The 14,632-nt window shown below is 37.6% G+C and overlaps 1 protein-coding gene and 1 pseudogene across 2 annotated transcripts in view; both read left to right on the top strand.

The window, feature by feature from the left end:
* Positions 1–14,632, top strand: part of SGCG (sarcoglycan gamma) — a 260,838-nt gene that overhangs the window by 163,483 nt on the left and 82,723 nt on the right. For both annotated transcript variants that reach the window (XM_036742841.1, XM_036742842.1), the window contains exon 5: positions 11,382–11,501. In XM_036742841.1, the coding sequence (XP_036598736.1) occupies positions 11,382–11,501 (120 nt within the window). The remainder of the gene's footprint in view (positions 1–11,381; positions 11,502–14,632) is intronic.
* Positions 8,086–8,331, top strand: LOC118839973 (annotated as a pseudogene).

The following is a 14,632-nucleotide window of genomic DNA, read 5'->3' on the forward strand; positions in this document are numbered from 1 at the left end:
CTCTTCCTAACTTTCCTATTATTAAGGAGAACACAGGCATCCTCCCAGCTACCCACTGGGTGCTATCCTCTGCTCCTCACTCTCTTCACCCCTCCTCATTCAATTTATTGTTCAATATTGTCAATTATATCTTCCCAATGTCTCTCAAATATGCCTTTTTAATCTCTTCTGATACTGCCATCACTCTGATCCAGTTCCTCATCACAATTCTCTCAGACTATTGCAACAGCCTTTTCATCTTCCTACTTCAAATCTCTTCTCATCCCAGTCTGTCTTCCACTGAGCTGTCCAATTCATCTTCCTAAAGTATAGGTCTGACCATATCACCCCCCCCCTCCTCAGTCAATAAACTCCAGTGGCTCCCTTTCACCTCCAGGATCAAAAAGAAAATCATCTGTCATTCAAAGTCCTTTAAATCCTTGCCCCCTCCTACCTTTTCAGTCTTCTTATATCCTTTTCCTGTGTACACACACACACACACACACACACACACACACACACACACACACTGGGCTCTTTGATATTCTTGGCAGCTAGGTGGCACAGTGGATAAAGCACTGGGCTTGGAGTCAGGAAGACCTGAATTCAAATCCAGCCTCAGACACTTAACTAGCTGTGTGACCCTAGGCAAGTCACTTAACCCCATTTGCCTCAGTTCTTCCTCTATAAAATGAGCTGCAGAAGGACATGGCAAACTCCAAATGTGGTCACAAAGAATTGTACATGACTGAAAAACAACTAAATAATAACAACCTTGCCATTCCTAATACAAGACACTCTTTCTCCCTATTACACCTTTTTTCCCACTGGCTATCCCCTGTGCCTGGATTTCTCTCCCTTCTCATCTCTACCTCCTGACTTCTGTGGTTTCCTTCAAGCCCCAACTAACATCCTACCTTCTACAAGAAGCCTTCATCAATTCCACTTAATACTAACATCTCTCCATTGATTGTCTCCAATTTGTCTTTTATATAATTTTTCATTTACATATTTTTGTTGGCATGTCTCCTCCATGTAAGCTGCTTGAAAGCAGGGGTAGGTTCTCTCCCTACCCCCAATTCTTTGTGTTCCTAGCACTTATTACACTACCTGACACATATCATATGTCCAATAAGTGCTTGTTGTTTGACTGACTAACTAACCTCTTCCAGGAAACCTTCCAAATCCACTTAGTCTTTAATATAGTAAGTGAACCCCAAACTACTTACTATCAGAGCTGGAGTCAAGAACCCATTTCTTCATTAACACGAGCACAGTGGTATTTCTGCTATACCACATCATCTGTACGGGTCTATTGTATACATATGTGTGAATGCATACATGTAGCATTGGGGATCCAGACCTGTGATTTAGTTGATTGGGAAACTCTGTGTGGGAATTCCCTCCCTAAGTGCATATCAGCAACTGCCCTGTAATTTGCAATCTTAGACAGTTTCTTGGAGCACTGAGAGGTTTGCTCATGGTCACACAGTGACTTACATATCAGAGCCAAGACTTGCATTCTCATCTTCCTGACTGGAATGGCCAACTCTATGTTGTACAACATTCTGTCTATTTATATGCATTAGTTTAATAAAATTAACAAAAGTCATTTGGGCAAAACTAATGTTGGATTAATTTACGAATTCCTTTGTAGATGACAATTAGTACACTTATCATCTACAAATGGCTGCTGTGGTTTGTGAGTTTCTTTAATCAATGTTGTGCATTTTGTTTTCAAATGGTGGCATTTTTTCATTAAAGACATAACAGGGAGAAAAGAGTGTTAATGAGGCATGATGTACATAAGAAAGAGTTTGATGGCACTTTTACAAGGAAACCCCTGAAGCCAGTTTCATAAACTTAACTTAATTAATAACATCATAAAATCATTAACGTTTTCTTTCTTCATTTGTCCCAGAAGGCCTTCATTAAAAACTCCTTTTACCCAATAAAGTTTTCCTTATCTCAAAGATAAAAAAGTAAAATTTATTTCTTAAAGGTTTCTGCTGAAAAAATTATTGTTTATTCAGTTTTAATCAATGTCCAGTTAGGTCATGATAGCCAAAGATACATTATATTATAGTAAGTAGAAAGATTAATTACAAATTCCTCTGAATTATTTAGAGGGGATTAAGTATTTCTTTGATGAAGAACTTACCATCTAGGGAAAAACAGAATTTAAACTTGTTTTAATATAAAAATTAATATTTATATTTCAATGAAATTTCAATGAACAAATATATTTTAAGTAATAAATTCTGTTTTGTAAAATAAAGATGAGCTGTTTCTATTATGATATGAAATTCTTATAAATTCCGAACAAAGCCCTTGACAGATTTTTAAAATTATCCTCCTCCTATTATTTTATGTTGCTTTGTAGAAATATTTCTATAGCCTACATGAAAATGCTTTGCTTCTAAAGCTTTTCACTGCTGACAATTCTGCAATTAAACCTTGATTAAAAAATAATAGGTGGAGACAAATTTCAGGGTCATGCCTCTTGAAAATTTAAAGTAATGCATCTAAGAAACATTTTTGTGAATTTCCAGTGAGAAAGATAACTCAGTCTTCATAGATAAAATGAATCTACAGCCATTTTCACTTAATTTTAATTTCAGCTTCCTTTGCTACATTTTGAATCCTTTTCTCATTACAACCATTATTAATCAAAATTTGAGGAGACACGATTCTATGCTCAAAATATGAATCTTCAGGTGAAAGCTCAGAGTTAACATGGAAGAAAAGTTTATACCAGAAGCAGAGAAAAAAGCAATGTAAAGGAAGGCAAGTATGTAGTTGGAAGGTACAATAGGTAAGATGAGAAAGACTGAGTTGTGTCTAACCAACACTGCCCCCCCCAAAAAAAATGTGATTTGGGCCCTCAAATCAAAATCAAACCAGATGTTGATACTATTCCAGGCACTGTGCTAAGTGCTAATCATAGGATATTTAAATTGGAAGGGTCTCCCTCAGAGATCTATTCCAATTTTTTTTTCAGATGAGGAATTTAAGAGGTTAAACAACTTTTGTAAGATCTGAGGTGTAGAGAAGTTCAGTTACTTGCTCAAGGTCACACAGCTAATAAGGGTAAGAATCTTACCCAGAACCTAGTTTTCCCGATCAACAGTCCAATGCTCATTCTGTTACATTGTGATGACAAAGAACTTTGGATCAGAAATTAGAGTCCCTGAAGAACCCTTTCAGGTTAACAAAATAAGGTCACACAGAGATAGCTTTAGTATTTATTGAGCTCCTCCCATGTCTACAATTTCAAAATCGGTGCCTTTGTATCTCCCATCCACTGGTTGTAGCCCTGTCCTCTGAAATAACACATAATAAAACTACTTCCTCTGCTCTTTAGAAACCCTTCAAATTTTGTGAAAGATAACTTGGCATAATGAATAGAGAGTTTGTCTTAAAGTGAAGACTTGAGTTCAAATTTTGCCTTTGACATAAACTTGCTGTGTGACCCTGAGCAAGTCACTTAACCTCTCACTACTCTAGACCAGAGATGTCAAACACACTGCTAGCTGGCTACAATACAGCCAGCAACAGTACTGAATGTAATTGGCAAATATTTACCAAAATAAATAAAAATACAATAAAACATAAATACATTAATATGTGGTTTTCTAAGTCTATTTGCTGTCTCAGGGATCCGTATGCACAGTTTATCTGTCCCCCTGTGTATTTGAGTGTGACACCACAGCTCTCTGAGACTATAAGTTGCAAAGAAAGTTCTAATATGAATTAGTAAAAGGAATTTTCTCATCTGGCAGTTCCCTACACCAATGAAATCATAAGTCCAGTCCCTAGTCTCTATCCCTATCATATTTTGTAAGATGGCTTTCGCTTATTTTTTGAGTTTTCTTTGCTCCAGGCTAAATATTACTCTTTCCCACAATCCTTTACTAGGCATTATTTCAAGACCACTGATTTTTCTGATCATTGTCCTCTGGACAAACACTAATATGAAATTTTCCTTCCTAAAAGATGGTGTTTAGAACTGAACACAATTCTCTTCATATGTTTATAAAAAGATGTCATTTCCTTCATCCTGGACATGACATTTCTATCTAACATTGTATTGGCTTTTTTCAGGAAAAAAAATTAAACTATTGCCTTGATAGTAACCAGAGTCAATATTATAAACCCTTACATCTTGTTCATCTGGAGTGTTATCAAGGCAGGCCTCTTCACATCCTGAACTTGTGTGATTGATTTGTTAACCTTAACTAGTGACTTTGCTTTTATCCCTGTTAACATCAACATGCTGTTTGAGATAATTTGAATCCTGATTCTGTCAACCAACATATTAGTTATGCCTGCCAGCTTTGTGTCATCTACAGATTTAGTAAGTATGAATCACAGCAGTGAAAGGGTCCTACCCCAGAGATCATCTAGTCAAACATATACCTGAATAAGAATCCCATCCACAACCTGCCCCCAAAGCAATCAGCCTTCAAATAAAGACCCCCAATGAAGACAAGCCCACTCTCTTCCAAGACCATGTTGCTTCTGGATAGCTCTGATCATTACACAGTTGTCCCCTATATCAAGTCTAAATGTTGGTCTATGCAACTTCTACCTCTTTCTCCTATTTCTTCTTTCCAGGTACAAATAGCTTAAGGATAATCACTTTTCCTTGTGATAGCCCTTCAAATACTTGAAGAAATATCTATCACCAACCCCAAGTCATCTCCTTATTTTAATCTCCAAAAAGTGACACTGCATTTATCCTTATTAAATTTCATCTTGTTGGTCGAGATGACTTATGCCTTTCATCAATCATCAAGTATTTATTGAATATCTGCTATGTGCCAGGCACTGTACTAGACTCTGGGGATAAAAGTACAAAGAATAAAGCAATCCCTTCTCACAGGGAGCTTACATTCTAGTGGGAGGAGACAAGTGTGTATACATAAACACATAGGTATATACCTAGACATACATGCATATGTCTATATACATAAATTCAATGTGGTAAATACAAATCCATGCAAAAATACGAAGTAGTTTGCAAGAGAGGACACTAGTTGGGCAGATCAGAAAAAAGCTTCATGCAAAAGACCACATTTGACCTTTGTGTTAAAGGAAGAGGGGGTTTATCTGAGGGCAACATAAGAAGGCAGTACATTCTAGGCATGTGAGATGGCAAGTGCTCAGAGATGGACAAAGAGTAACCTGCGCAAGGAACAGAGGGAAGGCCAGTTTGTCTGGATCACAGAATGCATGGTGGGAGATGGAGGTGGGTGATAGACACTGAAGCTGGAAATAAAGGTTAGAGCCCATGGCAATAGGGCTTTACAAATTAAACAGAACAGTTTACATTTTATCCTAGAGGCAATAAGAAGCCACTAGAGTAGGTTGAAAAGGAAAGTCTCACAATCACATCTACAGTTAAGGAAAATTACTTTGACAGGAGTGTGGAACATGGATGAAAGTGGTCAGAGACTTGAGATGGGGAGAAGCAGGGAGACCAATTAGAAGGATGTTGAAGTAACCTTGGTAAAAGGTGATGAATGCCTGAACAAGGAGTGCTGATGAGTTTTGGCTGAGTGGAAAGAAGGGGTCATAATGAGAAATGTAAAAGTGAAAACAAGATTTGGTGACTATGTATGTGGGTCAAGGGAGAATAAGGAGTAGAGAGTAATAATATGGAGGTTACAACCATAACACACTGGAACAGTGGTAGTGCTTTCAATAGAAATAGGAAAATTGGTCAAAGGAGAGGATTTAGGAGGGGAAAGGTAATGAGCTCAGTTATTCATGTGCTGAGTTATGATGTCCCCATAACATGCAGTTTGAAATGCTCTATAGGCAATTGGTGATGTAAGACAGGGACTGAGAGGAGACATTGAAGCTGAATATATAGATTTGGGAGTCACCTGCATGGAGATGATAGTTAAACACATAGGATCTGATGTGCTTACAGAAGGTATAAAACATTACTCCTAGGCAACCCTATGGTTAGGGGGCATAATATGGATGATAAGCCAGCAAAGGAGAGTAGGATGGGTCAGTCAGGCAGACAGAAAGTAAACCAGGAGAGAAAAGTGTCAAGGAAATGCAGATGAGAGAAATTCCAGGAAGAGACAGTGGTTAACAGTGTCAAATGAAGTAGATAAGTCAACAAGGATTAGAACTGAGAGAAGACCATCTGCTTTGTCAATTAAGAGATCATTGCTAACTTTGGAAAAAGCAGTTTAACGATGACATAATAAGCCATATTGCAAATGATTGAAGAGAGAGTAAGAAAGGAAGTAGTGATAGTGAGTCTGGGCAACTTTTTTCATAGAGTTTGAGAATGAAGAAATGTAAGATGATTATTTGAGAAGTTGGTAGGGTCCAACAAAGATAGTTTAAGATAGGAAAGACTTGGAAATGTCTCAGTAGAGAAATAATCAGTTGATAGGGAGAAGCTGAAGATTCAAGAGAGAAAGGGAATGATTAAGGATATGATCTTCTGGAGAAGACAGGAGGTGATGAGAGTAAATGTACATGTAGAGGGCTTGGATTTGGAAAGATGGGTCAACTTTTTGTCAAAGGCTGGGGAGAAAGAGTTGAAAGTTGGAGATGATGTCTAGGTATTTTGAGTTGAAGAAAATAGAAGATGAGAGAGCTCATGTTGGATGATCTCAACTTCTTCAGTAATGTAAGAGGCAAAATCCTTAGCTGAGAGAGAGATGGAGGAGAAGGATGTGGGTAGACATTTAAGGAGAGAAGAGAAAGTCTGTAATAACTTATGCATGGAATGAGATAAGGAATCAATTTGGGAGAAATAAAAAGATTACTCTGCTGCAGTGTGGGCCCAGTCAGCATGGGTGTCAGTCAATGAACAATTAAGAAGTATCTACTATGTGTTGAGTACTTTGCCAAGTGGTAGGGATACAAAGGCAAAGGATAGTCCCTGCTCTTAAGGAGCTCACAGTCTATTGCAGGAGACAGCATGCAAATAATTATGTACAAACAAACTTTATACGGGATAAATTGGAAATAATCAATAGAGGAAAGGCACTAGGATTGAGGGAGATCAGAAAAGGCTTCCTATATAAAGGAGATTTTAACTGAGACTTGGAGGAAGCCAAGGAAATGAGGAGGCTAAGATGAGGCAAGAGAGAATGTCAGGTATGGGGGACAGCCAACAAAAATGCATGGAGTAGGGAAGTGGCATGTCTTGTGCTAGGAGCAGCAAGGAGGTCGTTATCACTAGATTTCAAAGTACCTGGAAGATTTAAGGTATAAGAAGACTGGAAAGGGGAGAAGGTGGGTTATAAAGGACTTTGAACACCAAACAAAGAATATTGTATTTAATCCTAGAAGTGATAGGAAGCTACTAAAGTTTACTGAGTAGGGATATGGTCAGATCTGCACTTTAGGAATATCGCATTGATAGCTGAGTGGAGGATGCCCTGGAGTAGGGAGAGACTTTCAGCAAGGCGATTGACTAGCAGACTCTTCCTCCATATTTGTTCAGCAGCTGGTAAGTAGGAGTGGAGGAGTTAGATGATGGGAGGGATCCAGGGCTGAGATTTGGCAAGGGAAGAATAGCAATTGGACAAGGGGGACAAGGAATTCAAGAACAGGAGATAGTGTATAGTTGAAATGGCTAACTCAACTTGAAGCTGAAGAGGGAGTAAAGTGAAGTAACAATTTCACAAGAAGTGAAGAATAACTCTGAAGGAATACTCAAACCCATAAAATTGGCTAAGGTGACAAAAAAAGGAAAATAACAAATGCTGGTCAGGCTCTGGAAAAACAGGCATACTAGTGCACTATGTTGGAGATGTGAACTAGTCTATACATTCTCGAAAGAAATTTGAAACCAAGGTCAACATGCTATTAAATTGTGCATACCTTGGACTCAGCAATCCTGCTACTAGGTCTGTATCCCAAAAGAGATCAAAGAAAGAAGAAAAAGATCAAACACGCAGAAATATTTATAGCAGGTTTTTATGGTGGCAAAGAATTAGAAACTGAAGGATTGCCCATCATTTGTGGAATGGTCGAACAAATTATGCTTTGTGAATGTGATGGAATACTGTTGTGCTATAAGAAACGGTGAAGGCAGCCAGAACAGGACAAAAGAGGAGGATCTTCTGAATGTCTGCCTGCCACCAGTGCTGCTGCCTCCTCACCCTTGCCGTGATCATCCTAGTGCACTGCTTCACATGTGGCAAGGTCATGAGCAACAAATGAGAGGCCTACCTGGGGCTGCTGCAGGTAAAGTACACCAAAGGGGATGCCCTGGACATGCTAGGCCTGAAGCACTACTGCTGCCATTGGATGCTGCTGGCCCATGTCGACCTGATAGACAAGCTTCTCAAGTACGTGCCCCTGGAGAAGTGAGCACCTATTCCTGAAGGCCTACTCAGTCATCTGTCATGTGGAATAGCCCCCATCTCTGAACACCTTGATCAACCATTGGCCACTTGGAGAAGCCCCCATCCCTGAAGGCCTGGCTCAGCTATCTGCCACAAGGCCTCTACAGATGGCAATAAACCTACCACCACTGGGAAGTAAAAAAATATGGTGAAGATTTATAGACAGTTTCATGGATAAAGAGTTCCTACCTCAAACATATAGACAGCTGTTAAATTTATAAGAATATGAGTCATTCCCCAGTTGATAAATGGTCAAGGATATGAACAGGTAGTTTTTTGATGAAGAAATCAAAGCTATACATAGTCATATAAAAATGCTATAAATCATTATTGATTGGAGAAAGGCAAATTAAAACAAGTTTGAGGTATCATCTCTCACCTATCAGATTAGCTAAAATGATAGAAGGGGAAAATGACAAATGTTAGAGGGAATGCCAAAAAACTGGTACACTAATATACTGTCTATGGAATTGTGAACTGATTCAATGATTTTGAAGAGCAATCTGGAATTATGTCCAAAGAGTTATAAAACTATGTATACCCTTTGACATAGCAATACCACTATTAGGTCTGTTTCTTAGGGTGATCAGGTAAAAAAGGAAAAGAACCTATATGTTCTACAATATTTATAGCAGTTCTCTTTGTGGTGGCAAAGAACTAAGAATTGAAGAAATGCTATGAATTGGGGAAGGGCTAAACAAGTTGTGGTATGGAATACTATGTGTTGTAAGAAATGACGAGCAGGTTAATTTTAGAAAAATGTGGAAAGACTTGAATGAAATAATGGGTGAAATGAGCAGAACCAAGAGAATGTTGTATTCAGTAACAGCAATATTGTTTCAAGAATAACAGTAAACGACTAAATCATTCTATTATAAATATTCAAGTCAATTATAAAGGAGCTATGAAGGGAGATGCTATCCACCTCCAGAGAAAGTACTGTGTGTGTGTGTGTGTGTGTGAGAGAGAGAGAGAGAGAGAGAGAGAGAAATGGTGGCTTTCTCTGTTGCAGAGTGGTGAGGGAGGGAGACACTTTGGAACTTAAAATGTAACCAAAAAAATAAATTTAATTAGACTTAGTAACTTTGATTAACACAATGACTGACCACAATTCCAAAGGACTCATGATGAAACATTCTCTCCACCTCCGTGTAAGGAAGTGATGGAGTCAGAGTACAGACTGAAAAATATTTTCTTTTCTTTGCCTTATTTTCTTTCTTTTTTTGACATGACTAATACAGGAATTTGTTTTGCATGACTATATATATTTGTAATGGGTTTTGTTTTTCTTGCTTTCCCAATGGGAAGAAAAGGGGAAAGAAGGAGAGAGAAAATTCAGAACTGAAAATAAAATAAAATAAAATTGAACTAAAATAAAAAATAATGTTGGACCTGTAGTCAAAACACCAAGGACCTGAGTCTTAGCCCTGCTTTTTACTAGTTGGGTATCTAACCTCCTTGAATCTCATATTCCTTATCTATAATAGGATTACTGTACCTTGCCAACTCAAAGGATTGCTAAAGAGGATTTTTGAAGAGGACAAAATGAGAGAATTTATGTTAAGATCCTTTATTCTTCCTGGGATATTAGGATCATAGATCTAGAGCTAGAAAGAACCTCACAGGCTATCCAGTCTAGTCCCTTTAGTCTACAGATGACCCAGAGAGATTACTCAACTTCTCCAGGATCATGGACAAGTGGCTAGAATCTCTAGCTAGAGATTCTGTATAGAATCTTTAAAGCCTGTTCCTCATCATTTCCTAAAAGCTGAAGGCAAAGTTGTACTTTTAGCACGCCAAGTTCAAAGTCAGATTCAACTGTCATCAACTTGGAGGTGGTAGAGGAGGAAAGACAAGGGTGTTGCTTCTTAATTTAGACATGTAGCCCATAATTTCTCTTTTCTGAAGCCTATTATACTACATAGTGCCAGAAGGGGGAGAAAGAAAATATCATTAAAAACTATCTGGAGCCTCAGGCCTAAAGACTTGAATTCAACTCGAGTAGCATGGTACCCACTTAATATCCTTTCTTATCCCAGGCTTCAATTCCCACCTAATGATATTTATCCTACTCTTCCCAGTTTGAAGATACCTTTCATTTATGAAGACAAAAACAATATCATTGGTTAAGTTGAAAAGTAATTATGACCTTCGTTTACAAGTATGTAAAGTAATTCTTCATGAATGGTGCTGCCCCAGATTCTTGAAAATAACTTCAGAAATAACTTTAAACAATTTCTGTCATGTTAATACATAACCAGAAAGTGCTGTATAGAATTGAAAGAGGCCCAAAAGGTCAGAATTCTCCCCTTCTTCATGTAGATGACCAGATTGGAGTCTAGGATAGCTCTCTCTTTATTGGTTATGCTTTAATCATTGTTAACAGTTTGTAAGGCATACTCCTAAACTTGACATTCCAGAAGGCAAAATCTTTACAAAGGAATACAAACACAAAACAGTAGTAGCAGTAATAATAAAGGGCTTTAAAATTTACAAAGTACTTTAAACATTACCTCATTTTATGCTCAACAACTCTGGGAGATATTATTATCCCCATTTTACATATAGGGAAACTTAGACTGACAGTGTTTAAGTGACTTGCCCAGGATCACCCAACTAAAAAGTTTCTGAGACTGGATTAGAACTCATTTCTTCCTGACTTCAGGCCTAGCACTCTATCCACTATGCCTCTCTAATTTCTAATAATGCTGAATAGAACTAGGTAGCTTTTTTTTCTTTTGCAAGATATGACAAACTTAAAAAAATATTCATAAATTGATAATACATTAGTACTTTCTGCAAGGATTCAATTTGAACCATATTTTGTCTTCCTATTTAGAAACTATAATTACCCATAAAGGCTTGGACCTTAGCAAAATTAGTACACACCATGGCTAGTGAGAACAATTAAATTTCAAATAATTTGGAATTGGCTGGTGGATCTGGCTTCTATGAATGCGCGAATCACATTGCATCTGTTTATTTACTAATTAAATATTGTAATATATTCTTCAGGTCCCAAAATGGTAGAAGTCCACAGTCAGCAATTCCAGATCAACTCCAAGGATGGCCGGCCTCTGTTTACAGTCGATGAAAAGGAAGTTGTGGTTGGGACAGATAAACTTCGAGTAACAGGTTTGTGGCATTTGGGGGAAAGCCATAGGGCATTCTACTGACCCATACATGCGCTTTGCAAAAACAAATCACACTTTTACCCACTTACCATTTCAGGAAGATAAGAAAAATCTTTAGTGATTGGTTTTAGTGATGGTGGTTCCTTCTTTTTCCCCTCTCCATAACTGGAATTAACTCTAAAATTTTTGAAAGTTCTCTTTAAACCATATTTTTGTACATTAGTTTTCCCCCTCCTATAGCCTATCATCTTTTTATCCTTTCTCATTTAATTTTCCCAAAGATTTCTCATATTTTGCCTATATCAGTCCCAAGTGACATTCCACGTGCCTTTTGTTTCCCCACTTCATCAGCCGTTCATATTTCCTATACTCTTACTTTCCCTATTATAGGACTGATCTTTGCAGGTGGTCAGAGAGCCTAACAGATAGGACATTTAGGACTATAAAGAATCAGAAATCATAAAGGACCCTTTGATTATATATTTGGCATTGAACTTCCAGAGGGTTAAATGGTATAGTGGAAAGAGTGATGCATTTAAAGCAAAGGTCCTAGAGTTCAAATCTCAGCTCCACCCCATATTACCCATCTGAACTTGTGCAAGTCACCTAACCTTACTAGGTCTTCATTTCTCATCTATACAATAAGAGAGTTGGATTCTATTACCTCTCAATGCCCTTCTGTAATCCTAGGTTCTAACAAATATTCTTCATAGAACTGGGTCTCATAATAAAAATCCCCAAGGTCAGGCCTCCGTAGATGTATGCAAAATGGTGAGGGGGTAGATATGCCTCATTATTGCTATTTAATTGAACTGAATAGCATGGCATCTAGTTGATCTGCTTCCCACAAGTGATCATGCATAGACCTGGGTATCTTTTCCAGTAGTGTAGTGACAGCTCTCGTCTCTCCAGTGGTGGGCCGTAGCGGTCTGTGCTTCACTCTATAATGCTTGACACTTTTTATTCAATGAATTGGACGAATTATAGATATTATAGTTATCACACACAATGATGCCACAAAGAGAATAATCTCGATGGCCTGAATCAAATAAAAGTAAATTTAATATGAGAAAAAAGTAAAGTTATTTAATTGGATTCAAACAATTAAACTTCAAGTATAAGATGGGGAGAGGCTTTGGGAGTTTTAATGAACTGCAAATTCAATATGAGGCAGTCATTTGCTATGGCTGCCAAAGAAGATTATGTGACTGCTTTAAGAAAGGTATGGTATCCAGGAATAAGATAATCCTGTTGTACTCTAACCTTGTCAGATAAGATTGGGACTTCCTGGAATTCAAATCTGGTACAATTTTTAGTAAGGACATTGTTAAGTCAGAAAGGATCCAGAAAAGGACAACCAGGATGGTGAAGAGCCTTGAGTTCATGAAAGTGGAGGAGCTCAAGATGTTTAGCCTAGAGGAGAGAAGACTAAGGGGAGACACGAAAGTTTTCTTTAAATATTATGGAAGAGAAATAAGGCATGTTCTTCAACCCAGAAAGCAGAACAGTGAGAAATTATTGGATGTCACAAAGAAGCAATTAGGTTTGATGTAAAGAAACACTTCCTAACAAGATATCTAAAAGAATGGGTTAGCTGAGGAGCTAATGGCTTCCCCTCAGGGGAGTAAATGTTTAAAAACTGCTTCTCTGGGGGGGGGCAAAATGTGCACATAAGATACCAAGTTTAATCTGTATTGTTAACATATTCACCATCACTTTCTGAAGTCTGGATAATCAGCAAACAATAAATCAAGCTCTGATTTTCTGAGATGTAACTATCTTATTGTTGTTTTGTCATTTTTCAATCATGTTTGACTCTTCAAGACCCCATTTGGGTTCTTGACAGAGATACTGGAATGGTTTGCCACTTCCTTCTCCAGCTCATTTTACATATTAGGAAACTGAGAGAAATAAGGTTAAGTTACTTGTCCAGAATCACACAGCTAGTAATTGTCTGAGGCCAAATTTGAATTCACAAAGATAAGTCTTCCTGACTCTAGACACAGGACTCTATCCACTGTGCCACCTAGTTACCCTATATCAAACTATAACTAATAATCAATTTGAAAGAGACTGAAGTTATATATCATCCTGCAACAGGTAAACCCTACTTAGGTACAATCTCAGATTTTTATTAGGAACACAAAACCAGAAGCTAATATTAATTCTTCCATTTGAATAATAGACAATCCAATGATATATGGATTAACTTTCCACTAGAGTCTTACTCTGTTACCTTATGGCATAGAAATTATTCTGAGTTCTTAAAGGCTAGGCTAAGGATTGCAAGCAAGGTCTGGAAGTTCTGTCAAGATAGAAAGGCTTCAAATTGATCGGTTGTGCTTAATATCAATCATCAGTTATCTTTGTCCTGTCCAACCCAAGAAAAGATGCTATCCATTCTTTCATCTTCCTTTCTCTTCTTTTTGTTGTCCTTAGTTTTCTTTGCCAGTTTCAGCTCATTCTAATCCTTAGCATCTCTCATACTATTTTTACAGGATCATAATAGGTTCTTATACTCATCATCTGTTACATGCCCTTGCTTCCACCTTCTGTACATTGCTTTTTTTAAAAAAATCTAATTTGGTTGGTAAGTTCCCTTTGCATTCACACTAGTCTCTTCAGACAAATCTCATTTTTTTTCCTCCTCCCTGGACTTGTTTCCTATTGTGTCTTCAGAATTTTAGTCTTAAGCATCTCCCATCCTTCCTGGGTTGAATTCCCTTGTTGCATTTTACTCCATGGCACCATATCTTTTCTCTGGATTCTTTGAAATTTGCTTGTGCCACATCTAAGGTGCATGTCAGACACGCTTAGGTTTTCTCTCCTCTAACTATAGGATGGAGTGATTACTTCCTTCAAGATTAGCATCATTTCTATTCCAGCAACCAATTTCTATCTATTAGTGAGAATCAGATTAAGAATAGAATTTCCCCTTGATAGTTCCTCCATTTTTGAGAAATGAAATTAGTACTAAAGCAAGTCATGAAGTTCTTAACTCCTCTTTGTCTGGATAATTGATGTTCTCTATCACTATTATATCATGCCTCTGTGCCAGACTAGTTATCTGTTTTCCAAACTCTTATTTCCTCTTTCTATCCAGGAGCTCTGTAGTATAATCCAATGATAGAA

The sequence above is a fragment of the Trichosurus vulpecula genome, chromosome 2, assembly GCF_011100635.1.
Source record: "Trichosurus vulpecula isolate mTriVul1 chromosome 2, mTriVul1.pri, whole genome shotgun sequence".
Classification (NCBI taxonomy): domain Eukaryota; kingdom Metazoa; phylum Chordata; class Mammalia; order Diprotodontia; family Phalangeridae; genus Trichosurus; species Trichosurus vulpecula.